At 46.3% G+C, this 22,240-nt stretch overlaps 11 protein-coding genes across 12 annotated transcripts; 5 read left to right on the plus strand and 6 right to left on the minus strand.

Moving 5' to 3' along the window:
* Positions 1 to 1,688: 1,688 nt before the first annotated feature.
* Positions 1,689 to 5,380, plus strand: LOC122611601 (bacchus). 2 transcript variants are annotated; one of them, XM_043784797.1, is made up of 4 exons: positions 1,689 to 1,837; positions 2,390 to 2,678; positions 5,005 to 5,167; positions 5,237 to 5,380. In XM_043784797.1, the coding sequence occupies exons 2-4, from the start codon at positions 2,433 to 2,435 to the stop codon at positions 5,284 to 5,286; spliced, it is 459 nt and encodes a 152-aa protein (XP_043640732.1). In that variant the 5' UTR covers positions 1,689 to 1,837; positions 2,390 to 2,432; the 3' UTR covers positions 5,287 to 5,380. The 2 variants fall into 2 exon arrangements, with proteins under 2 accessions (XP_043640732.1, XP_043640731.1); XM_043784796.1 differs by lacking the exon at positions 1,689 to 1,837 and having other exon boundaries at positions 2,253 to 2,678.
* Positions 5,381 to 7,467: 2,087 nt separating this feature from the next.
* Positions 7,468 to 8,199, minus strand: LOC122625928 (methyltransferase N6AMT1). Its single transcript, XM_043805990.1, has one exon. It carries the CDS (start codon positions 8,197 to 8,199, stop codon positions 7,525 to 7,527), a length of 675 nt encoding a protein of 224 aa, XP_043661925.1. The 3' UTR covers positions 7,468 to 7,524.
* Positions 8,200 to 8,217: 18 nt separating this feature from the next.
* On the minus strand, positions 8,218 to 8,657 carry LOC122625929 (SNAPIN protein homolog). Its single transcript, XM_043805991.1, has one exon. It carries the CDS (start codon positions 8,620 to 8,622, stop codon positions 8,218 to 8,220), a length of 405 nt encoding a protein of 134 aa, XP_043661926.1. The 5' UTR covers positions 8,623 to 8,657.
* Positions 8,658 to 10,183: 1,526 nt separating this feature from the next.
* LOC122626144 (transportin-3) lies at positions 10,184 to 13,643 on the plus strand. The gene is made up of 5 exons (XM_043806292.1): positions 10,184 to 10,353; positions 10,424 to 11,515; positions 11,748 to 11,914; positions 11,968 to 13,332; positions 13,389 to 13,643. Exons 1-5 carry the CDS (start codon positions 10,240 to 10,242, stop codon positions 13,447 to 13,449), a joined length of 2,799 nt encoding a protein of 932 aa, XP_043662227.1. The 5' UTR covers positions 10,184 to 10,239; the 3' UTR covers positions 13,450 to 13,643.
* A 189-nt stretch (positions 13,644 to 13,832) lies between these two features.
* Positions 13,833 to 15,994, minus strand: LOC122626145 (sorting nexin-21). Its single transcript, XM_043806294.1, has 4 exons — positions 15,736 to 15,994; positions 15,526 to 15,669; positions 14,747 to 15,440; positions 13,833 to 14,689 (listed from the first exon to the last, which is right to left on the minus strand). The coding sequence occupies exons 1-4, from the start codon at positions 15,740 to 15,742 to the stop codon at positions 14,554 to 14,556; spliced, it is 981 nt and encodes a 326-aa protein (XP_043662229.1). The 5' UTR covers positions 15,743 to 15,994; the 3' UTR covers positions 13,833 to 14,553.
* A 470-nt stretch (positions 15,995 to 16,464) lies between these two features.
* LOC122621915 (gamma-secretase subunit Aph-1) lies at positions 16,465 to 17,504 on the plus strand. The gene is made up of 2 exons (XM_043799935.1): positions 16,465 to 16,947; positions 17,005 to 17,504. The coding sequence occupies exons 1-2, from the start codon at positions 16,555 to 16,557 to the stop codon at positions 17,326 to 17,328; spliced, it is 717 nt and encodes a 238-aa protein (XP_043655870.1). The 5' UTR covers positions 16,465 to 16,554; the 3' UTR covers positions 17,329 to 17,504.
* LOC122621942 (transcription initiation factor TFIID subunit 10b) lies at positions 17,500 to 18,088 on the minus strand. The gene has a single exon (XM_043799972.1). It carries the CDS (start codon positions 18,017 to 18,019, stop codon positions 17,570 to 17,572), a length of 450 nt encoding a protein of 149 aa, XP_043655907.1. The 5' UTR covers positions 18,020 to 18,088; the 3' UTR covers positions 17,500 to 17,569.
* Positions 18,089 to 18,153: 65 nt separating this feature from the next.
* Positions 18,154 to 18,859, plus strand: LOC122621926 (transcription initiation factor TFIID subunit 10). Its single transcript, XM_043799947.1, has 2 exons — positions 18,154 to 18,473; positions 18,532 to 18,859. The coding sequence occupies exons 1-2, from the start codon at positions 18,228 to 18,230 to the stop codon at positions 18,787 to 18,789; spliced, it is 504 nt and encodes a 167-aa protein (XP_043655882.1). The 5' UTR covers positions 18,154 to 18,227; the 3' UTR covers positions 18,790 to 18,859.
* Positions 18,837 to 20,249, minus strand: LOC122621904 (congested-like trachea protein). Its single transcript, XM_043799925.1, has 2 exons — positions 19,949 to 20,249; positions 18,837 to 19,881 (listed from the first exon to the last, which is right to left on the minus strand). Exon 2 carries the CDS (start codon positions 19,809 to 19,811, stop codon positions 18,891 to 18,893), a length of 921 nt encoding a protein of 306 aa, XP_043655860.1. The 5' UTR covers positions 19,812 to 19,881; positions 19,949 to 20,249; the 3' UTR covers positions 18,837 to 18,890.
* Positions 20,250 to 20,287: 38 nt separating this feature from the next.
* On the plus strand, positions 20,288 to 21,046 carry LOC122621936 (histidine triad nucleotide-binding protein 1). The gene is made up of 3 exons (XM_043799958.1): positions 20,288 to 20,403; positions 20,471 to 20,612; positions 20,681 to 21,046. The coding sequence occupies exons 1-3, from the start codon at positions 20,363 to 20,365 to the stop codon at positions 20,948 to 20,950; spliced, it is 453 nt and encodes a 150-aa protein (XP_043655893.1). The 5' UTR covers positions 20,288 to 20,362; the 3' UTR covers positions 20,951 to 21,046.
* Positions 21,047 to 21,223: 177 nt separating this feature from the next.
* Positions 21,224 to 22,167, minus strand: LOC122611832 (rab-like protein 3). Its single transcript, XM_043785172.1, has 2 exons — positions 21,948 to 22,167; positions 21,224 to 21,885 (listed from the first exon to the last, which is right to left on the minus strand). Exons 1-2 carry the CDS (start codon positions 22,006 to 22,008, stop codon positions 21,224 to 21,226), a joined length of 723 nt encoding a protein of 240 aa, XP_043641107.1. The 5' UTR covers positions 22,009 to 22,167.
* Between the last annotated feature and the right edge of the window lie 73 nt (positions 22,168 to 22,240).

A 22,240-nucleotide genomic window follows, 5' to 3' on the forward strand; every position in this document is an offset into this window, starting at 1 on the left:
GAGAGAGCCACCATTCTTTGGGGGAACCATCGCCGAGCCACTCGAACGGATACTGTGAGTTCGGCGGGCGGAAAGTGAGAAGACAGCCAGAAAACAACGGAAAGCGAATGGAAACCACAGCGAAATGGAGACGCAAATCGGCTTATCAGGCATCAGGCAGCAGCGATGATGTTCAGGCAAAAAGTCATCGCTGCTCCTCAAATATGTGATAACTCAATGGACGACTACGACGACGACGACGACGACCCACGATTACAGGTGTTTACGTTTACCGTGCCGCCTCGGATGGGATGCCTCGGAACAGGTTCGCCGACTTTAATTAGCGGTCCGCCTGTCGACAGTCGTCCGCTCGCTCTGTCGTCGACCGTATTATTCAGATTACAAACTATATAGCCTAGGCATTCATTCGTATTTGCCTTTGCTTTCGCACGAAAATAGCTGAAAGCGTGAGAGGCTGGCGTTTCGAAGCTCGACTGTTGGATACCCGGTAAACTGAAGCACGCTGGCTATTCCAATTTCTCAATTTGCTACCCCAAATAACACCAAGAACCTAATAGCTTCCGGTTGAATTCCTCTAGTATTACTCCATCGGTTGTTATTCTGCTCGATAATGTGCACATTTTGAATGAACTTGAAGATCAACCTCCAAGTGATTGCCCACTGATAACACAGATTTATGAAGACGAACCGTACACCTCGAGCACGTTGGCTACCAGGTGATAGTGGCGATATGTTATAGCCCACTCGGCAGTTCCAGTTCCCTATATATTTGTCGATTCCTGAACCCACTGGGTTCGTGTCGCGAACGAAACCATCAAATGGTCGAACCACAAGTGCGGGATCAACAGAAAGATTGGCACATTGAAAAAAGAGTCAAGGGTGGACCCCGTTCGACTACTGATGGGCATTGGCATTAAGTGGAGTTTAAGACTTTATTAGATCCAAAAGAACTTACGGAAGTTTATTATTTCTGGAGTTTGTCGATTTTGAAAACTAACCCTTAATGATTTTCGAACTATATGGGGTGGAAAATTGCTTCGTTGAATTCAAAAATAATATTCTACTTTTAAGACGCATAATTCCGGAATAGAGCATTCCTCAATTGCGTGCATTTACATCGTTAGAATCTCAAAAATAGCTCCCCGCTTTCCTGGGCCGCGAAAATCACCTGCTTCCCCACACGTTACCAATCAATTGACCCCAATCCGCGACGACATTGCGTCCCACGCTGGTCCACTCTATAAATACGAATGCCGTGCTGAGTACAACACACAGCACACACATCTGCATCTGCGGCAACAATGCTGCAACACTTCTTCCCATCGGCAACATCCACATCCACATCCACTGTTCTGTTCTGTGTTGTTCTGTTCCACCGACGAACGGTCAAAACGCCACTGAGTGACTGCACCACACACACTACACACCACACCGCACACCACCACCACCGCTACGACCAACCCCCAGACCCCGCCCCTAAGCCCACAAGCGCAACACTGGCGCGCGCAATTTTCAAATTTACCGCCAAACGCGCCCACAACCGTACTCACGGAACCCAAGCAGATTTTGTATGGAATTAATCAGGAAACCCACTCAACTTGTCATTTGCGGATCTAGTTTTGATCGCAGCACCACGGGAAAAGTTGCGAAATTAAGCGGATACCGCCAGCTATAGCCTCGATCGGTCTCTGAACCGATTCGAACAAAGATATTTGAGTTATAGGCGAAAATGTGTGCAACCGATTTGGCGCAAGAAGAAGCAAGCGACAATTTCTAGCCATCCAACGGACGGCAAGCTCAGTCTTGTACGAACCGTCGACGGGAGCACATATCGGTGGTTAGCAAACCAAAGGCAAACGGATATTCCATACATCAGTGGGGCCTACGAGTAAATCCTTTAGCCTGCCTGCCGTAGAGCCGCCTGATATATGGCACCTCCTATAGCTACATATACTATATAGATACCATATTATCAGAAAATCACCGCAAAATAATATTCCTAAAAATCCAACGCTCGCTCTGGGCTGTTGTTGTTGTCTTCTCTCTGCGCTGCCGCCATCGACTGCGGCTGTACAAATGCCGCGGCGCTTTTTTGAGTGTATTGTATGGGCCAATGGCGTGGGAGAAAGAGAGCGAGAGAGCGTCGTAACGATATCGCGGAGAGCAAGAGAGAAAGCAGAGAGAGCACCGAAAGAAAATTACTCTCGCCGCGAGAGGCAGTGCTTAAATAGACGGCCCGCAGCTGAATCGCATTCAGTGTGTTTGTGTGCTTCGTGCGGTGCGGTTCTCTCTGTCTCTCTCTCGCCTTCCCCGAGTATTTTGCGTTGGTTTTTTGTCAACAACAAGACAACCCACAAAACCAAACCGAATTGTTCTCTATATAACGCAGAAACTAAATAATTCCGGAAAAACTCAAAGAAAATCCATCAAATATGTCGGCTGCTACGGAACAACAGAACAACGGCGATGTGGCCGTGGAGAAGGTGGCGGCGGATGATGTGTCTGCTGTCAAGGACGATCTCAAGGCGAAGGCGGCCGCTGAGGATAAGGCCGCTGCTGCCGATGCCGCCGGCGACGCGGCCGACAACGGCACGTCAAAGGACGGCGAGGATGCCGCCGATGCCGCCGCCGCTGCCCCCGCAAAGGAATCCGTGAAAGGCACCAAAAGGCCAGCAGAAGTGAGTACTGATCTACATAGCCAGTTGTTTACGCGGTAAAACCAAAACGGGGCGGCCCCTAATGATTCACTCCAATTCAATATGCGAGTAGCACTTCTTGTTCAGGGAAAAATTCTAGAAATAGATATACACACGTTTTTCGGAACAGCGCACTCTCTCAATGGCTTACATATGCCCCCAAAAGAGAAGGAGAGAGAGAGAGCGTGTATCTCGTATAGCTAGGTTGCGCGTTTGTGTTGTTTACGATTAACCAAGATGATTGCGGGTCCGGCAATCAAAGATTATTGTTGTAAGGTTCAAATCGAGGTTAGGAGGGCCGTACTTATATAGGCGGGGAGTACAGTACAGTTAGCCAGGGCCTTTTCTTTGTGGGCTGGGATGAAGTGGGGTGGCTAATGTGTTTTTAATCAACCCATAGGTCATTATCATTGACGTGTCCCCTGAAAAGCTGAAAAGCATTACACAGCAATAGATACATTATGGCATTATGGCTATAACTCATATGCTTGGCCTTATTTATCAGTCACTTGGGGCTACGGGAATTGCAAACGCAAATGCAAATGCAAACGCAAACTGAACGCGATGCCAATGCACTCTCTCAATGAAAGCACACATTGCCGGCCGGTAAATTACTCATGTCATGTTTGCCCACTTTATTTTTGGTTAGTATCGCCAAGAGCACGCGGTATTCGAACAAGTTTTGTGGGCCTGAAGCAGTCGCATTCCATAATCGAGTAGCACATTTCTTGATAAAAATAAAATAGTTCGGACAGTAAGGCAGATAAATTGGCAAATCAAGCGCTTTTCTCAGACTCAAACTCGAAATAAAAATGTACAGTTTAACGGGAGCGTGCTCTCTCCCTCTCTCTCTCTCCGGAGAAAGATAGATACAAATAGAGAGCGAGAGCGAGGCCGAACTCTCTCCCTCGTAATTTGTATACACACCGTTTTGTCTGTTTGCGTATGTGCTTACATTTATCTTTCACTTTTTTCCGCTCTGCTTTATGCGTATTTAGCTTAGTACATAAAACAAGACAGCTATACAGGGTGTCGCAAAAGTTAGTTAGGTTTTCTTCGGGATTCAATGGAATAATGATCAACATAAATCAATCAATTGATGTATGTTTGGTAGGGATTATCACTTTGTGGTACAGTAACACATTGCCTAGATTTGCAGATTAGTTTTGGAAAGTATTGACTTTGAATTTCATTGCTGGTACGTTATCTCTAGAAATGTATCTTCCCGCTAAAACACCAAAATAAGGTCCTTATCTTAATTTAGATATATTGATTACCCATTTATAACCCCAGAAAGAGAATCGATGTAACTCTAGAGCTTAGTCCCCTCCAATGCTGATACACCCTGTTCGTCTTAAGCCTCTATTGCCCTTTTCTCGAGTTCTGGGTCTCGTGACTTATGCTGTAAGCGATGTGGGAGAAATGGGCGATGGGTGGCCATTAATTTTGCACATTTTTCCACATCCCGATTGTTTTTCGCTTCTTCCGCTTTGTAACAGTCTGGTAAATAGGGCCCTTGTGTTGCGGCTTCTCTTCGACTTGGGAACGTGACCGCCTATATACTGCCATAAACTATATACCATTATGTGTATCTTGTTGTTGGTTGGTCAGCGGCAAAAGTTAAACCCACGCATGTTGTTGTTTTGCGCCTTTTTTCGCTGCCGACGTCGCTGCAGCAGCTGTCGTTCGGATGGATGTGAGTGAGAGCGAGAGATTCATTCATGCAGTTCAGGTACAGTTTACAGTGCTACCGATTCAGATACTCTCTCTCTGCGGCACTCTCTTGCGCTCTCTCCTGCTCTCTATTTTACAGGGCACGCTTCGATTCGTATCTCACGGATTCGGATACATATGTCGCTGCTTTTTTTTTTTTTTTTTTTGTTTCCCCCGCTTATGTAGTAAATATGTCGCCTTGTATATACAGCGCACAGATGTAACACGGCTGCACTTGTAATCCGCTCTCACGTAGCCTCTCTCTCTGTCTCTGTTTGCCGCAGCGAATTACATTGGCGCGCGCATTTTTCAAATGTTTTTTTACGGCGAAAATAACGATTTTCGTCGCTGTTTGTTTTGTGGGCTGAAAATATACATTTTATGACTATGTACACACGCACGGCAAGTTAAGAGGGGTATTGGATGCCCTTGATCAAGGAGATGTGTGGGTTTGAGTTGGGCGCGTAGGACCATTTCGCTGCTCTTCTAGTTATTCTAGCTCTAGAGGCCTAAACTTGCTAATAGTAAAATCAATCATCATATGAATAAACCAAAATAACATTACTAATTTTCTCCCTAATTTGCACTCTTTCAGGCCAAATCCGCAGAATCAAAGAAGGCCAAGAAGGCAGCGGCCGCCGATGGAGATTCCGATGAGGAAGAGGCTCTGGAGGAAATCATCGAGGGCGACAGTGAAATCGAGAGCGACGAGTACGACATCCCCTACGATGGTGAGGAGGATGACATTGAATGTGATGGTGAGTTTACGGAAATACTTCCTTCTTCCACATAAATCTAATCCTCGGATTTTACCCTTCTCCGCGCAGATGATGATGATGATAATGATGACGGTTCCGGCTCGGACGATCAGGCGTAATAATAATGTAGTCAAAAATACAAACAAAAACAAACAAAAATTTAAATTAATAATAAATAAAAGTTACAAGCAAAAACAAAACAAAAAAATATAATAATAAACCAACAACCAGAAAATAAACCACAACAAGGAGAAGGAGGAGGAGAAAAAACCACAAAAAAATCGCAAAAGTATATAATTTTTATGTTTAAGAAATAATTTTTTATTTCTTACCTTATTTTAATTGTATTTTATGTGTACTTTTTTTATAAAAAACTACAAAACAAACAAAAATTGTAATTGAAGGCATTTTCGTATAAACGCAACCTATACGGAATCCAACAAAAAGTAAACATCCCCACTATATACAAGAACAAAACAAAACCAAAATCTTTCTTTCCTTTATCTCATAAGTCCTAATTTAAACGCCCCGTTTATGCGTGAAACAAAATATACAAAGATTTCAAATGTAGCGTAAACGAAGTCCGTGAATTAAACACAGATACACTCACACCCACACACGTACACAATATTCAAATTCATTATTAAATTAGACGTTACATTTGTGAATGATCGAAAGAAGCAAAAATACAAAAGTGAACATTTGAAATGAAAATGAAAAAGAAACAGCAAATGCAATTAAATACAAAACAAATAAAACATAAAAATTGTATTTAAATAAATCGCAAAAATCATTGAAACCCAATACTCGACAAGCATTCAATGACACTCAAGTTTTAGCTATGGTTTCAAAATTTTCGCGCCCACTGTGGCCACAGTCACCCAAATTTCCCAAAACCCAAGGCACTGGGACTTACTTGGTCTTCGCTTTTGGGGCAAATAAAGCAAAGAACATCGGGAAGTTTGAGTTCTAACCTTCTGTTTCGTTTCAGCATTTAACTATAAACTATGACTAATCTTAAGTACTTATGTCAGTATTAAAGCGAGGGGTTTATTATTCTGTTGATAAGTTGTGCGAGCGAGTCGATGATAAGCCTAATTCATTTGTAAATTGTAAAAACCAACTCGAGAATCGAATAATGAGCAAGAAAATAAACTTTTAATGTTACATGTATCTATTAGTAAGGGTATCCAAATCCAAAACTATTTATACACAACACCGTACGAGTTCTCAGAATATAACGACTGATATTTGAAAACGAATTGTGCCCAGCTCGTCAATCACGGCACTCGACACTGAAACCACCCAACCTCCATCCTCCAATCCAACCGATTTGTCCCGAAAAGACATCCACATATACACAAACCACCCACTGACCCAGATCCAAAATGCCAGAGGCTTAAAGCTGGTATTACTTGCCAGCAACTGAATAATTGAATGCAATAATTGCCAATGCGATATGCCCAAGATAAATGAGCCGATTTGATACTGATAAAACAATAGCGAAACCACAGACAATGTTAAAGAACTATGCATTTTTGTAAATACCAATTACTCATGTATCTGCTTAGTGCTAAATTAACATCTACTAGTGCGGAAGGGCAGACGACAGAACCACGAATCGAAAATGAGAATATGAAACAATTTTGAACGATGAAATAAATTATTGTAATTACGTAAAAGCGAAAACCGTACGTACATACCTATTGGCATCTATAGATGCCAATAAAAAGTTTGTTTCAATTGCTTTTAGCCGCTTTGGGTGGGGCATCCACCTCCTTTTTGGTGTGTTAGGGGTAGGAGTTGTTATCCAGGAGCATGTAGGTACATAATTCATTGATTGGCCCCTACGTTACTCCGATCCATCCCTTCCATAGTTCCTGTTTGTATCCGGGGGTTGACAAGCTGGTTCCCACAAATCTCCCTATAGCAGAAAAAACTTAGTAAGGGATGATGGAAAAATTCAATAGGAAAACATCCTCTGATTACGTACCTTTTTCTGGGTTGAAAATCGATTAGCTTCATCACATGCCAATTAATAAACGAATGAGTAAATGCTCCGATGGCTTCGTTTGGAAAATTGAGCAACTTTTGTATTTGAATTCAAACTTAAGCGCCAAAATATCCTATTTCAACTCCTAAAAGCTTAAGAAGAGCTTTTTTGCTACAGGAAAATCGTACAATTACTCTACAAGTAAGGGGTATACAAATTTCTGGCTTCATAAACCAATTCTTTAAATCATTTCAACTTTTATAAAAATTATTCACCATATAATGAAGTATCAAACATGGGAATGAACTCTTAAATGGTTACCTTTTATTTAAAATACAACTTTCATTTGATACTATTGCACAAGTCATGATGATGCGGAGGTCCTGGTGACCTTCAGTATGTACAGATGCTCGCCAGGAATGCGTCGCTCCATGAACTTAACAGCCCGGAACTTGAGACCCTCTAAGTATTTGATAATTTCCTCAGGCTTGTTCTCCCGCAGAAGGAGTAGGTAGAGAACGCCTCGAGGCGAAAGAATGTCATCCAGTTGCTTCAGTAGAATGTCCGTGACGCGTCGCCCGTCCTGACCACCAGCCCAGGAGAAAACCAGATTGCGATCCGTTGAGGATTCGCTGTGGGAATCGAACTGTTGCGTTTGCAGCTCCGCCTCGCTGGTGACCACATAGGGCGGGTTGAAGAGCAGCACGTCCACGGATTGCGGGCGCAGTGCATCTGCTAGGCTGCAGCGAATGCTATCCAAGCGAGCTCCATTCCGAGTAGCAGTTCTTCGGGTTGCATTGCAGGCTTTCGGATTGATATCCGTGGCTAGGCACAGCGAAAAGCCAGCCAGTTTCTTAGCCAGCGCCGTGATAATAACTCCCGAGCCCGAGCCTAGTTCCACGCAAAGATGCGGCTGAAGCTGGTCCAGGTACTCCAAATCCTTTTCTAGGGCATCCAGCAGTAGGAATGAGTCCTCCGCTGGCTCGTAAACGTGTTCGAAGTCCTCCAGGCTCAAGTGGTCGGTGTAGGGCGTCTCCATGACGGACAGTATTTAAGTTTAGGATATGTTGGTGCTGAGCGCAGAGTCCAGGAGCGCCTGTCGCCGTCGCTGCTCCTTCTCTATCAGCTTGTGCAGACCCGTGAGCCGCTCCTGGCTGGTCAACAACACGTTGCTGATGACCGTCACCTTGTGCTTCACGTTTAGCAGCTCCTTCACCTTGTCCGCGAACTCGGGTATCTGACTCTGCGCCTTTTCGATGTCCCTCAGCTGGGCGGCCAGTGCGTCCAGTTGGCCACGAAGCTCTGCCTGTAACTGGATGGTGGAGGCCACACGCTCGTCCAACCTTTCGATGGTCGGCTTGAAGAGGTTGGTGATGCCCTCGGCGAGGATGTCGCGCGTGGGATTCGTGCAGAAGTTCTCCGTGTTCTCCTCCAAGGAAGTGACGGTGCTGTCCGAATCCATTGTAGAATTCTGACCAGAAAACGAATTGGAGATGTTGTTAGGAGCCCCCAAATGGTATCGATGTATCGAGTATTTTTGGGGACAAGTATTTCGATAGTCGCGCAGAGTATTTTTATTGCTTAATGTCAAAAACATATGGTAAATTGCTTTTAAAAACTAATTATGTGATTGATCAGCATAAAATTAATTATATTTATATATTATATATTTTTTTTCCTTTTTTTTTTATTCATGCTTTATATGTTACAGTGATCGATTTAGTTCATATGCGTTTTTCGATAAGCTGTTTCATCTAGACAACTTCATAATACTCCTCGTAGAGCTCCTTATTGCGAGAATCGACAGCATTTTCACAACTCTTTTGAGTTCAACTTACACAAAGGCATTCGCATGGACAGTAACAGTGTAATCATTGGCTATTCCTATATGGTGATCGATAAACTCCATCGACTCCGTAGCTTCTGACGAGTCATCAACGAAGTGTGTGGTCTGGCGTTGTCCTGTTGGAACACTACACCCTTTCTGTTGGCCAATTCTGGACGCTTCTGGTCGATCGCCTGCTTCAAGCGGTCCAGTTGTTCGCAGTAGATGGTAGAATTAAGCGTCTGGCCATATGGGAGCAGCTCATAGTGGATGATTCCCTTCCAATCCCACCAAACACACAGCAAAACCTTCCTGGCCGTCAATCCCGGCTTGGCCACTGTTTGGGACGATTCACCGGCCTTCGACCTCGACCGTTTTCGCTTGATATTGTCGTATGTGATCCATTTTTCGTCGCCAGTCACCATCCGCTTCAAGAATGGGTCGAGTTCGTTCCGTTTCAGCAGCATATCGCAGGCGTTGATTCGGTCCAGAAGGTTTTTTTGCGTCAAATCATGCGGCACCCAAACATCAAGCTTTTTTTTGTATCCAGCCTTCTGCAGATGGTTTAAAATGGTTTGGTGACTAACTCCCATCTCCTGGGCGATGTCACGAGATGCCACATGGCGGTCTAACTCGATGTATTCCATGATTTGATCGGTATTTGTCGTCACAGTCTTCCCGGCTGCTTATCCATGGTGTCGTTTTCACCGCTCTGAATCGTCGAACCATTCTCCGCGTTCGAAGTGATAGAGTACCATCCCCAAACACCATTAATCTCACGGAACGTTTCTCTAGCGATTTGCTTTAACGAAGAAAACTTTAAAATAGCGCGAATTTCGGCGTTAGTGAACTCCATGTTTACACGTCTATAACTGTTGAACCAATATCTCATGCATAGCGTCGTTTTGTAGGTTATGTCAAGACCTTTCAAATTATGTATAGTATTGCCAGATACGAGCTCTGTAGCGCTTTGTACATAGCCACGAAATTCAAAAGACAAAAAGGCGGAAGGGAGATATTTGACAACCTTATATATATAATAATTATTTTCATTTGTTTTAATATTTAACACAGTTGACAACCCTGTGAAATTTCAAAGAGTCCTTCAGACTATCGGACGTGCACATTCCAAAGTTATCGCACGCGACCTCCTGGCGTTATCGATATACGGGATGTACGCACTCAGCCATCGCTAATAAAGTATAATAATAAGTAATTAAGAAAATTTATGCGCTGATTAAAGCTGCCGATGAAATGGATACGTACTCGGTGGACGTGGTGTACCAAGCAATCAGCGCCCTCTTCCAGGGCAACAACCCCAAGGAGCAGGAGAAGGCCAACAAATGGCTGCAGGACTTCCAAAAGTCGGTGAGTGATAGTCGCCCGGTATACGAAACCTCCCTTCGATTACTAAGTTTTTTGTTGGAATCATTTAAAGATCTATTCTTGGACGATTGCGGACGAGCTGTTGCACCAGAAGCGAGACCTCCACGCCAATTACTTTGCTGCCCAGACCATGCGGAACAAGATACAGAACTCCTTCAGCGAACTGCCCCCGCACACGCACGAGTCTCTGCGGGATTCCCTGATTACTCACATAGGCCAAATCGACGAGCAGACAGACAATGTGATTGTAACACAGCTCAGTCTGGCGGTCGCGGATTTGGCCCTGCTGATGGCAAGTTGGCGGGAGCCGATCAACGATCTCCTGGTGACACTGGCGCCGCATCAGTGCGCCATCTGGCCCCTGCTGGAGGTGCTCAAAGTGCTGCCCGAGGAAATCGACTCTCGGTATCTGCGGCTGGGCGCCAATCGGCGCGAGGAAGTGCACAAGCAGCTGGACGCCAGCGCAGAGTGTGTCCTGAAGTTCCTGTGCATGTGCCTACAGCGGGAGGATCTCGACCAGCAGCGCGTGTGGAATGCCGCGTTGCGCACCTACAGTGCCTGGCTGGTGATCCATGCCTTTCCCGTCTCGCATGTGTATAACAACGCCCTCACCCAGCTGTCCTTCCGGTTGCTCTCGCTGCCGGAGACCACGGGAAAATTGCACGACAATGCCACGGAGTGCGTGTGTGCCTTGCTCTCCTGCATAAACACACGACAGGATAGCGCCAGCGAACCGGAGTCCTCCTTCGAGGCACAGATCTTTGGAGCTGTCTGTATGCTGGAGACTCCTTATCATTTGAGTGTGGCGCACGAGGACACCGATAAGACGATCAACTACTGCAGAATTTTCACGTCGTTGTGCGATGCCTTCTTCTACGATTTATTGGCCGATGCCCAGAAGCCACACTACAGTTTGAAAGGACTGGATCTTGTGCTGCTTTGCGTCGGACACTTTGACTACGAGGTGGCCGAGATCACCTTCCACCTATGGTACAAGCTCAGCGAGGATCTCTTCCAGCGCAACGAGGATAAGCTGACGGCTCTATTCCGGCCGCACATTGAGCGGCTGATAAGCGCCCTGTTTCGTCACTCGCAGATGGAGAGCGACCACGACGGGCTCATCGAGGAGAACAACAATTTCTTTGTGAGTGTGTGATATTTAGACATTTAGAAATGAATAAGCTCTTTTATTTCATCAGGTTTCAAATTATTTATAGCTAGGTGTAGGCCAACTAGGCATTTATGGGTAGAACCGGTTTATTTTGTTTAGTTTTCGTCTTTTACAATGTTAACTCGAAGCAGTAGCGATTTTATATTTCTAATTTTACCCAAAATAATTGTTTGATTACAAATTTACTAAAACTGTTGATTTACAGGACTTTCGACGCAAGGTCTCAGATCTGATAAAAGATGTGGCCTTTATAGTGGGATCCGGAGCGTGCTTTAAGCAAATGTTTCATATCCTGCAAGCACCAGAAACTACGTGGGAGTCCACGGAGGCAGCACTGTTCATTATGCAGAATGTAGCCAAAAATATACTGCCGTAAGTATGAAACTTTTTAGTACCATAACAGATTTACAATGCTTACCTTTCAGAGATGAGAACGAGGTGATCCCCAAGGTGGTGGAGGCGATTCTTAATATGTCGGAGCAAACGCACATAGCAGTTCGGTACACCGCGATTCTTTTGATCGGGGAACTGTGCGACTGGATTGAGAATCATCCGGAATCCCTGGAGGCAGTCCTCAACTTTCTGCTGTACGCCCTGCAGCAAAAGAATGGCTTGGCGCCAGCTGCGGCCATTGCATTGACCTCCATTTGCTCCGCCTGCCGACAGAAGATGGTGTGCCACATCAGCGGTCTTGTGGAGATTGCCCGCAGCCTGGACAGCTTTCAAATAAACAACGATGTGGCAATAGGCTTGCTAAAGGGCATATCGCTTATTCTGACTCGCCTGCCACGCGAGCAACTGCAGCCTGCTCTGCGAGAAATCGTCGGCTTCCAGCTGCAACCGCTGGCTCAACTGGTGGACAGCACTGGAGGTAGTGTTCAAAAGGGTGAGCGCACCGATCCAGTTTACTGGATAGACCGAGCCTGCGCCATTATTCGTCACACGAATCCCGACGTTCCCGACAACGTCGAGCACCCCACGGTAGCTATTCTGAACGACGCCTGGCAGCTAATATCGCGGGTGATGGATAAGTACCAGAGTGACCTGCGTATTATGGAACGTACCTGCCGTCTGATTCGCTACGGCATTCGGATGGTGAGAAAGCAAGCTATGCTGCTCGTGGAACCGCTGATCAAACAAATGGTGGTGCTGTATGCTGTGCAGCACCACAGTTGCTTCCTCTACGTGGGATCCATACTGGTGGATGAGTTTGCCAAGTCCAGCGAGTGTATTGGCGGACTGTTGGAGATGCTTCAGGCATTTATAGAACCCACCTTTGGCCTGCTGCAGATGGAGAACGGCCTGAAAAATAACCCCGACACAGTGGATGATTTCTTCCGTTTGGCATCGCGTTACTTAGACTGTTGTCCCCACCAGCTGCTCCAGAGCAGCCTCATCACGCCGATCTTCCAGTGTGCTTTAATAGCCTGCTCTTTGGACCACCGCGAGGCGAACTCCTCTGTGATGAAGTTCTTTATCAATCTGTTGGTTTGGGGCAGATCGAATAACCACAGCCGGAACGCCGAGTGCCGTCCCTTGGTGGTGGAGCTGGCGAATCAACATGGCGGAGCTCTAGTGATGAACTTGATCCAAGCTTCGGTCTTTCAACTGCACTCCTACATGCTGGTAGATGTCGCCGAGGTGCTCCATGAACTGAAACAGGTAGTGGGCAACGAGCGGATGCAGCCGTTCCTGGCCCAGGCGCTAGAGGCACTGCCCAAGAAGAACAGCGGTGGCTACGTGACAGCCACGCAGCAACAGCTGGACGAATTCAGCAGCACAGTTTTGAGGTGAGAACTTTCTATCATACGTTTTGTATTATATTCAACGTATTTTCTTCTTGCAGAGCGGACACAACGAAAGCAATTTCTCAAGCCTTGAAAACCTTCACGCGACTCTTCCGCTAATCAGATAGATGGATGGAGATGGATTTGGTTGATTCTGTACATTTGGAATGATGTATGTAATGTGGCAAGGGTGCTAGGAATTTGTTAAAAACGCACGTAGCCCTCTATTTATAATATAGTTGAATCGATTGTTTGACGTAATAAGTTATATATAATTTGTAATGTACATTTTGAGTGCGGTCAAGAGATCCTCACAGAATTTAGCAATAAGTATTTACATAATAGTGCACTCCTAGGTCTAAGTTTAAACCCTAAAATGACTCAGAAACAAACATAGGCATAAAGCAAACCATTAAATATATACCATTTAGATTTAATTGACCAAATTCGCCAGTCAACGTTTTCTGTTCAGAAAAACACTTGAGTATAATATTTATTTATTGAAAAAAGCAATCACAAGGCATTGGGCTGGAAAAAAAATCTCTGGGAGCTGTGTTCGTTCGATTTGTCTGATGTTTCTTCAGGCTGATATGGAATACTAGGCATGGATTTTGAGACAGTGCGTCATTGACTTTCGATAATACATTTGTGATTTACGTTGCGGAAAAAGTGTGCACGGGTTAGTCACAACTCCCATTGGGTACAAACTACAGAGAAGATATCAAACAATACGTAACATGAAACATAAATACGCTTAGACTAACCTTTAAGTTACCAAAGCAGTACGTTACGAACATAAATTTCTTGTTTCGGATTACATATTAGTCGCAATATTAATGTTAGCTATCTATGTACGTAGACAAGAGCCAATTTTAGTTTAGTTATTGGAAAATCATCGATTTAGTTCTAAAAATCTAACATTTTAATTTGAAAATCACAGGTTTGAAATAACGAATTAAACATTCAAACTAAGAAACGTACATGTTTTTTAAAATTGTTGGCTTAATTTGGCTGGGCCTTTGTGACACACTGTTTGCAAAAACGGACTACTTTGGTGGAGGACAGCGATGGTAAATATGACCGCTACCTTAAAGGTTGATAAATACTCCTTTCACCTTAAAACTAATTGCACACATTATCTAATTGCACTTTCCGCCTGACAGCTAAGGACTACAGAACAAAATATTAAACTAATGGATGAAAATTACAGCGGAGATTCGCGATTCAAATTGTTTCAGTGCGAGGATCGATCTTATGAATAGCCTGCATGAGGCTCTCGATGTTCGCTGTGTTGATGCCCTGCTTGGACATGTCAGTCAGTCGGTCGGTGATCGGCTTTTGGTCCTGGCCGCGCTGCCACCTGAAAGGATAAGACATTTAGATACTCCATTTTAGATGGAGGAACGATTGGACGTACCACAGGTGGGCGCAGGTGTGGAGCAGGGGAATGTACAGCGGCAGCAGATCTATATCGCACAACGTCTCGAAGCGACTCAGTGCCAAGAGGGCCCACCTCTCGGCCGCGTGATGAGGCACTGGGGATGAGGTGCAGGCAGCCACCAGACGGCAGAGTATTAAAAGCACCGGTCTTGATCGATTCATGTATATCTTGTTCAGCAAGCGAAAGCAGTTCTCCAGAATGGGTATGGCCATCTCGTTACGTCGTTCATCCAAAAACTGGCACGCCCTGGTCAGTTCGTCGTGCTGCAGGAAGCGCAGGAAGTCCTCCGAGTCCCGGAGTTTCGCCTGGCTTGCCACATACGTGAGGAACGCCTCAAAGGCCGCACTCCGTTCGCCAATCAGCTCGGACTTAAAGTTGCCCATCAATACCTTGGCTGGAAAGTACTTGTTGGCCATTTCCGCCGGATGCTGCCGCTTCAGGCCCAGATAAAGCTCCCGAAAGTCGGTGTAACGGCGTTCAATCTTTGCCGGCTGAGTGTCCTCCGTGGCGCCATCCTGCTTCACAGTAAGCTCATAGACCACGAACCGCTTGATCTTCACATCCTCGCCATCGGGAGGCATTATGTGGGCCAGCAAGATGTCAAAGCGGAGCACGGTGCTCCCATCAGTGGTCGGCTTATACTCAGCAGTAGTGGGTCGCTCCCAGACACCTGGAAAGATATAGACAATGTTCAGCTTAGAGAGTTTTCACTGTACTTACATAGTTTTTGAATGTGAGATAATGGTTATACAAACCTTTTTGGAGCGCCTTATCTGATTCGGGAGGGGGAATGTCGAGGGCCGCCGCCTCGATGGCTGGACTGTCCAGCTCATCCGGACCGGGTGGCTCCCCATCGAAGGAAGGCTGGTGTGGCGGGCGCTTGGCCATCACGGCGTGAACTGGCGGAGAAAAAAAGATCCCCAAATGAACGATGAACTGCTAATTGGAGGTTTCACTTTGCTCACTGGGCATATGGGTTCTATGAATCTCTTTGTGATTTCTCGCTGGACTGCTGTTTTCGATCCGCAGCTGGGCACTTGCAATTCGCTTCTGGTTTACGGCGGATTATGCGGTTGGAATAGTTCAGTCAATTTACAGTGACTAATTCCGCCCCAAACAAAAACATTGCAAGTGGGACGGAGGCCTTTGTTTTGTGCGTGTGAATTCCGCATAGGCGACCTCTGGAACACCCTACGCTGGTTTGGCTCTTAGAGAACACTTATAATAACTATGATCTAACCCTTTAACATGTATTAAATAAGTCCATTAATGGAATAACAACTACTCAGCAAACTTCGTTTCTTATAGTTCAAAAACATATCATGTGCTGATAAATAACTTAAGCAACAAGTTAGATTTTAAATAAAAGTGTCCATATAGTAGGGTATGAAAACATTAGTGTTCTGCAATCTGGCAGCCTTAAAACTTTAAAACTTTAAAAGCGACCTTAATATACCCTTTCTGTCTTTAAGTCGAAAACATCCGAAAAGGCGCGACTGTGGATTTTGTAAGTAAATTAAAGCCAAGGGTATGTAACAGTACACTTAAGTTAAGATTTAAAGATTGGGTAATTCTCACAGTTTCAAAAACTAGAAAGCTTTAGCTTGACTCACAATCTAATCTACTTAATCGATGTAGGGTATGTACACTATCAAACTGTACAGTGTGGCAGCCCCATTAGCACTGCAAAAGTCTGGCAACTCTATGCGAAACTGCTTCCTCTTCCCAAGTAAACCAAAACACCCACTGAGGAAAAGAAAAACCAGGAATATTACAAAGACAAGATGACGTTGCCCGAGTTTTTTGGCTGCACCTTCATCGCCTTCGGACCGCCCTTCGCCTTGTTCGTCTTCACCATCGCCAATGACCCGGTGCGGATCATCATTCTGATTGCGGCGGCATTCTTCTGGCTGCTTTCGCTGCTGATCTCTTCCCTGTGGTATGCCTTAATTCCGCTGAAGGAATTCCTGGCTTTCGGCGTGGTCTTCTCGGTGTGCTTTCAGGAGGGCTTCCGCTACATCATCTACAGAATCCTGCGCAGCACGGAGCAGGGATTGCATGCCGTGGCGGAGGACACGAGAGTGACGGACAACAAGCACATCCTGGCCTATGTCTCCGGCTTGGGATTCGGCATTATATCTGGGATGTTTGCACTGGTCAATGTGCTGGCTGATATGGTGAGTCCATTAAAGATACGTAATATGCTCGGAGTAATTACTTATCTCGTTTTCCAGAGTGGTCCCGGCACCATGGGATTAAAGGGCGGAACTGAGCTGTTCTTCGTCACCTCGGCTGCCCAGGCTTTGTCGATTATCCTGCTGCACACCTTCTGGAGCGTCATATTCTTTAACGCATTCGACACAAACAACTATATCCACATAGGCTATGTGGTGGGCAGCCACCTGTTTGTTTCCCTGATAACTTTGCTCAATGCCAATGAGCTTTATACGACCACCCTGCTGATAAACTACTTGGTCACCATACTTACGGGAGTCCTGGCGTTCCGGGTGGCTGGAGGAACCTCTCGCAGTTTCAGGAAATTTATTACATGCCAGTAAACAAGCACTTAGTATTAACAGCCTAGTTAATAGCTTTTGTATAACATTATTAAACAAATTACCTTGTATATGCTCGATTATGGACTTAAATCCCTATTACTAAACGGATTCTTTTAAAATACATACATGTAAGTCATTGCGACTTCCCCAATAAATATACACAAATCTATATTTAAGATACATCCTTTTTTTAATGAGAATAAAAGCACTAGTACTAACATAAGGCTTAGTCTGCCATTAACTACTGACTATAGTCCATTTTCCTAACATTAATGCCGTAGTCGGCCAAAGCCGGCTGCAGGTCCTCCATGGTCAGGGTGAACTTGCGGTCCTTGGCCTTCGATCCGCCCGGTGTATTGGTAGTTTGCATATGGGTGCGGGCCTTCGAGTGCTGCAGTGCATCGTCGATGATGTCCGACATGTACTTCTGGGCGGCAAGGCTGATCAGCCGAACAATGCGTTTGTCATCCGACTGGAATCCTCCCATGTTCAGATAGTGCGAGGTCACCGCATCCGGAATCAATGGAGTATAATCCTCCAGCTGCGACATGAAGTCGCTGAGATGGGAAGCTGGTGTGGTCCTCTCCCGATCTCCTCCGCCCCCTCCTCCTGAGGATTGTCCATGGTTTCCATGACTGCCTGCGCCACCGGCGCTGTTGTGGTAAATAATTCCGAAATTGGAGCCCACCATCGCAGAAAAGTACAATACAAATTAAACAGCGCAGAAATAGTGATGGGAGATGCTCGTTATCGATGCTCGAAACACGGAAAGCGAAATGTTGCGGCCAGTACAATCGATTCTTTTTACGGATCGCAATCGATTAAAATACAACATACATACATACAAGCCAGCTGAGATAACTAACTTTTGGAAATAAATAACAAATAAGTGGAAAACAATGGCTTCCGATGGCGAGGACATGAACATAACACCCGCAGAATCTTTGGCATCGGCCACGGATACCGAGGACGAGGAGACGGATTTGCCAGCATTGCAGTCCGACCTGAATTCCGATGAGGAGCAACTGGAAGTGGAGGAGGTGCCAGCGACAGCGGAGGATGCGGAGATGGATGAGCTGATGAAGCAGCTGGAGGATTACACGCCAGCCATACCAGACGCCCTCACCATGCACGCCCTGAAAACGGTAGTTATAACCATGTTCTACCTATTAGCGCATTACTGATATTCCATGTAACCTGCAGGCTGGCTTCTGCACAGTGGACCCCAAAATAGTGCGCCTCATTTCAGTGTCCGCGCAGAAATTCATCTCGGACATTGCCAACGACGCACTGCAGCACTGCAAGACGCGCACCACGAACATCCAGCATTCCAGTGGACACAGTTCCAGCAAGGACAAGAAGAACCCCAAGGATAGAAAGTACACGCTGGCCATGGAGGACCTGGTTCCGGCTCTCGCGGACCATGGCATCACCATGCGCAAGCCCCAATACTTCGTTTAGGTTTAGTTAAGCTCCAAAGTTTTCAATTGTGCACATAAAAATAACTATTTTCGTTCAAGATATAAAAACACGTTAGCGAGGCACTAGCTTTATTACACTAACTAGAAATTTGGCGCCACAATGTTAAAGAATTTGTTAGCCAGCTCAATGCCAAAGAAACAGGCAGCATTGGCGGGGAAGGCACGGAGCATAATGGGCGTCACGCCGCGGTACAGGGCCAGCGGTCCATCCTTGACAATCAGATCCTTGAAGACACTGCGGATACCGTGCTTGTAAGTGCCTTCGGGAGCCGATTGTAGGCGGCTCTTCAACACGTCGGCTGGCATTCCCAGAATCCAGTAGGCCATGCCGGCCACTCCACCGGCGAAAATCGTTGAGGCAGTGCTAATTTGGCCAGTCTCAGACTTCGCCTTGGCCACATCCTGCAGAGCTTCGTATACCAGGAAGTACAGCCCGTTGGCGGGCAAATCCCTGAGCATTGTGGCGCAGCTGCCCTTGAAGACGCTGCGTAGTCCACCCTCCTTGTAGAGCTTGCCGGCGCAGTCGATCATGCCAGTGTACTTGCGCTGGCCTCCCTGGCCCTGCTGCGTCTGCAGAAGCACCTTGATGCGCTCGCCGGGCGCCATGATCAGGGTGGAGAACAGGCCGGAGAAGGAGCCGGCCACGAAGATTTGCGAGTAGGTTAGCTTGGCGTCCTCGCCGCGCTGCTGCAGCCGCTTGCCCAGCGCGTAGCCGGCGAAGCACATGGCGAAGATGGGAGCAACGCCCGTCAACGGTGCGGACATACCTTTGTACAGACCGCGGACGCCCTCATTCTTGATGGTCTTGGCCGCACAGTCAAAGGTTCCACTGTACAAGGGCTGCTCCCCCGGCGCCGGACGCGGCATAGTTTGCAGGCGCACCTTGATGGTGTCCAGTGGATGGCCAGAGAGCACATTGCAGATACCACCGAATCCGCCGGTCAGGAAGGACTTCACTGGATTCGCCTTGCGCTCCGTGGACACGTTCTCCGTGGTGGTCATGGCTACAGGTTGCTTCTCCTTCACCTTCACACCGGCAGCTGCTCGATTTGGGAACTAGTAGGGTTGCTTCCTGGCAAGTCAAGTGGATTATTGGAATTTGCACCTAGCCGATAGTTTCGAACTAATCTTGAGCATACTACAGCGATAAGGAGAGAGGCAACATTACGTCACAAAGTGCTGATTTCCCCCAAAGATTCTGCGGATAACAAAAGTGCACTGATATCACCAATTTCTGCCACGGAGGAACTTGATCTTCGCGTCAGCAGAGCAGTTTTACTGGTTTGAAGATCTTTATGATTTCCATATGTTGCAGCAGGGTTCAAAGTCCGCCTATGTGCACCTGCGCCTTATGCGGTTTTTACTGGCCCTACAGCCCTAATTAAGTAAAGTGATCTATGGCACTAGTCTTTTGTATTGCCCTGTAATAATTTGTTACTTTTTTTTTTAAATAATAAATAACATTTTAATGAACGCAGGTGTGAGCATTGAAATACGCTAAATTTGCCGGTCTGTGTGGATTGCTTAAAAACCCAGTTGGCAGCGCTGTTTCGATGTTCTTGTCGACCGGCCGGAATTTCTTTCGTGTTTTCAGGTAAGTTCGTGCGAAATTCGCTTAATTATCTAAAGTGCCGCGATTATATACTGTATTTTGTGTGCAGCTCTCGCCAATTAGCAACCTGCAGTGCTAGAATGGCGAGCGAAGTGGAAAAATCGCAATCGGCAGCTGCCAGTGAAGACACCATTTTTGGCAAGATTTTGCGCAAGGAGATCCCATGCAATTTTATCCACGAGGATGATAAGGTGAGATAACGGTCCATTTGGTTGGAAGCACATATTGCACCAGGTTTTACCCGTCCAATCTTCCCCAGTGCGTTGCCTTCCACGATGTGGCCCCCCAGGCACCTACCCACTTCCTGGTGATCCCGCGTAAGCCGATTGCCCAACTCTCGCTGGCGGAGGATGGAGATACCGATCTGCTGGGACACCTCATGCTGGTGGGCCGCAAGGTGGCCAAGGATCTCGGCCTACAGGAGGGCTACCGCGTGGTCATCAACAATGGCAAGCACGGCGCCCAGTCCGTTTACCACTTGCATTTGCACTTCCTCGGCGGCCGCCAGATGCAGTGGCCACCAGGATAAGAAGTCTATTGTGGCTAGCAGATCCAAGATCATTTATAAACCAGTGGACTGTAAGCTCCAAGAGAATTATTGAAATAAATTTTGTAAAATACTAAACACAGTGTATCTAATCCGTATCTTTCCTGAGCCGAGTACATAAATCCTTAAAAGAACAGACCGTTATGCCTTTATTCCAACACAAATAAGACGTCCTTATCCATACTTACCATCCGCTAGAAAAACTTAATACTTCTTAATTTTTTCCATAAATATTATTAAAAACTTAATAGGAAACTAAAAAATAGAAGGTGAGATCTGACGTAAACTTAACAGTGGAAATCGCACTTTAAACTCGACGACGCGGTTCAGAAAGCCGCGCAGTTTGCCCTGATTACGGCTCCTGTCCGCAAAGCTCTCGGGATCCAGGCAGTTGACGAAGATCTCGTCGGCGTCCAGCTGGTGGGCAATGCTGCCGCTTCGACGCGTTGGTCGCCGGATCAACTTATCCAGTTTGGTGCCCACCACCAGAATTGGCACATGTTTCAAAATGGAACGCGAACGCCGATGGCGATGCTTGCAGATCAGGCGCAACGGATCGTACAGCCAATCGTGCAGACTGTCCTGGGAGCTAAGGTCTAGCAGGTTGTACACTAGGACAATGCCGTCTATATTCTTATAGAAGCTATCGCGCTGCTGGCGGCGCAAGCGCCAATCGCTGTTCAGGTCGTAAAACTCCACAAAGTACAGGATATCACTGGTGGTGGGCGTACTCCGCAGATACGGGTAATTCTCGGAGCCCTCCGAGGAGGAGGGCGTGAGCGGCAAGTTCACCGGATTGGGATACTCATGCATCCGCACCTGGACATGCCACGAGTCCTTGCCAACGGTTCGCGAGGATGGAGTGGGCGTAATCTCGCTAGTGGCTAGCAAATTGGTCAAACTAGTCTTGCCCACACCTGCAATTAAACGAACCAAACACTATTGAGACCAGTTGATAGATGTATTCATGTTAGCCCACCTCTGTCGCCTAACATCAGGATGCGCACTGTGGACACATCCTTGAACTGTTGCTGTCTCATATCTGTTTTTATCCGAGTGTTTTTAAGGTTCTGTGTTCGTTACCTCGAAGTTTAGTACTACGCACTAGCCATGTTTGGCCGGAACTCATTGGATCCTCGCCTACTCCGTTCCAATTAACTTGGTAAAGGACTGCAAGGTGATGGCACTATTAGTTAGGGCACATTAACTGGCACACAGTAGTTTCCTGTGCCAAATTGCCACCAGTGAAAGTAGGCCTAGATTTGAATAACC

This window comes from Drosophila teissieri, chromosome 2L (genome assembly GCF_016746235.2).
Source record: "Drosophila teissieri strain GT53w chromosome 2L, Prin_Dtei_1.1, whole genome shotgun sequence".
NCBI lineage: Eukaryota > Metazoa > Arthropoda > Insecta > Diptera > Drosophilidae > Drosophila > Drosophila teissieri.

Excerpts from the sequence above, each read along its gene's own strand:
- LOC122611601 (XM_043784797.1), top strand. The coding sequence starts at position 2,433 with ATGTCGGCTGCTACGGAACAACAGAACAACGGCGATGTGGCCGTGGAG. Across the intron at positions 2,679-5,004 it reads GCACCAAAAGGCCAGCAGAA|GCCAAATCCGCAGAATCAAA; the intron begins GTGAGTACTGAT and ends GCACTCTTTCAG. Across the intron at positions 5,168-5,236 it reads GGATGACATTGAATGTGATG|ATGATGATGATGATAATGAT; the intron begins GTGAGTTTACGG and ends TTCTCCGCGCAG.
- LOC122625928 (XM_043805990.1), bottom strand. The coding sequence starts at position 8,199 with ATGGAGACGCCCTACACCGACCACTTGAGCCTGGAGGACTTCGAACAC.
- LOC122625929 (XM_043805991.1), bottom strand. The coding sequence starts at position 8,622 with ATGGATTCGGACAGCACCGTCACTTCCTTGGAGGAGAACACGGAGAAC.
- LOC122626144 (XM_043806292.1), top strand. The coding sequence starts at position 10,240 with ATGGATACGTACTCGGTGGACGTGGTGTACCAAGCAATCAGCGCCCTC. Across the intron at positions 11,516-11,747 it reads AGGAGAACAACAATTTCTTT|GACTTTCGACGCAAGGTCTC; the intron begins GTGAGTGTGTGA and ends GTTGATTTACAG. Across the intron at positions 13,333-13,388 it reads TTCAGCAGCACAGTTTTGAG|AGCGGACACAACGAAAGCAA; the intron begins GTGAGAACTTTC and ends TTCTTCTTGCAG.
- LOC122626145 (XM_043806294.1), bottom strand. Across the intron at positions 15,441-15,525 it reads AGATAAGGCGCTCCAAAAAG|GTGTCTGGGAGCGACCCACT; the intron begins GTTTGTATAACC and ends ATATCTTTCCAG. Across the intron at positions 14,690-14,746 it reads CACACCTGCGCCCACCTGTG|GTGGCAGCGCGGCCAGGACC; the intron begins GTACGTCCAATC and ends TTATCCTTTCAG.
- LOC122621915 (XM_043799935.1), top strand. The coding sequence starts at position 16,555 with ATGACGTTGCCCGAGTTTTTTGGCTGCACCTTCATCGCCTTCGGACCG. Across the intron at positions 16,948-17,004 it reads TCAATGTGCTGGCTGATATG|AGTGGTCCCGGCACCATGGG; the intron begins GTGAGTCCATTA and ends CTCGTTTTCCAG.
- LOC122621942 (XM_043799972.1), bottom strand. The coding sequence starts at position 18,019 with ATGGTGGGCTCCAATTTCGGAATTATTTACCACAACAGCGCCGGTGGC.
- LOC122621926 (XM_043799947.1), top strand. The coding sequence starts at position 18,228 with ATGGCTTCCGATGGCGAGGACATGAACATAACACCCGCAGAATCTTTG. Across the intron at positions 18,474-18,531 it reads CCATGCACGCCCTGAAAACG|GCTGGCTTCTGCACAGTGGA; the intron begins GTAGTTATAACC and ends TGTAACCTGCAG.
- LOC122621904 (XM_043799925.1), bottom strand. The coding sequence starts at position 19,811 with ATGACCACCACGGAGAACGTGTCCACGGAGCGCAAGGCGAATCCAGTG.
- LOC122621936 (XM_043799958.1), top strand. The coding sequence starts at position 20,363 with ATGTTCTTGTCGACCGGCCGGAATTTCTTTCGTGTTTTCAG. Across the intron at positions 20,404-20,470 it reads AATTTCTTTCGTGTTTTCAG|CTCTCGCCAATTAGCAACCT; the intron begins GTAAGTTCGTGC and ends TTTTGTGTGCAG. Across the intron at positions 20,613-20,680 it reads TTATCCACGAGGATGATAAG|TGCGTTGCCTTCCACGATGT; the intron begins GTGAGATAACGG and ends AATCTTCCCCAG.
- LOC122611832 (XM_043785172.1), bottom strand. The coding sequence starts at position 22,008 with ATGAGACAGCAACAGTTCAAGGATGTGTCCACAGTGCGCATCCTGATG. Across the intron at positions 21,886-21,947 it reads CCTGATGTTAGGCGACAGAG|GTGTGGGCAAGACTAGTTTG; the intron begins GTGGGCTAACAT and ends GTTTAATTGCAG.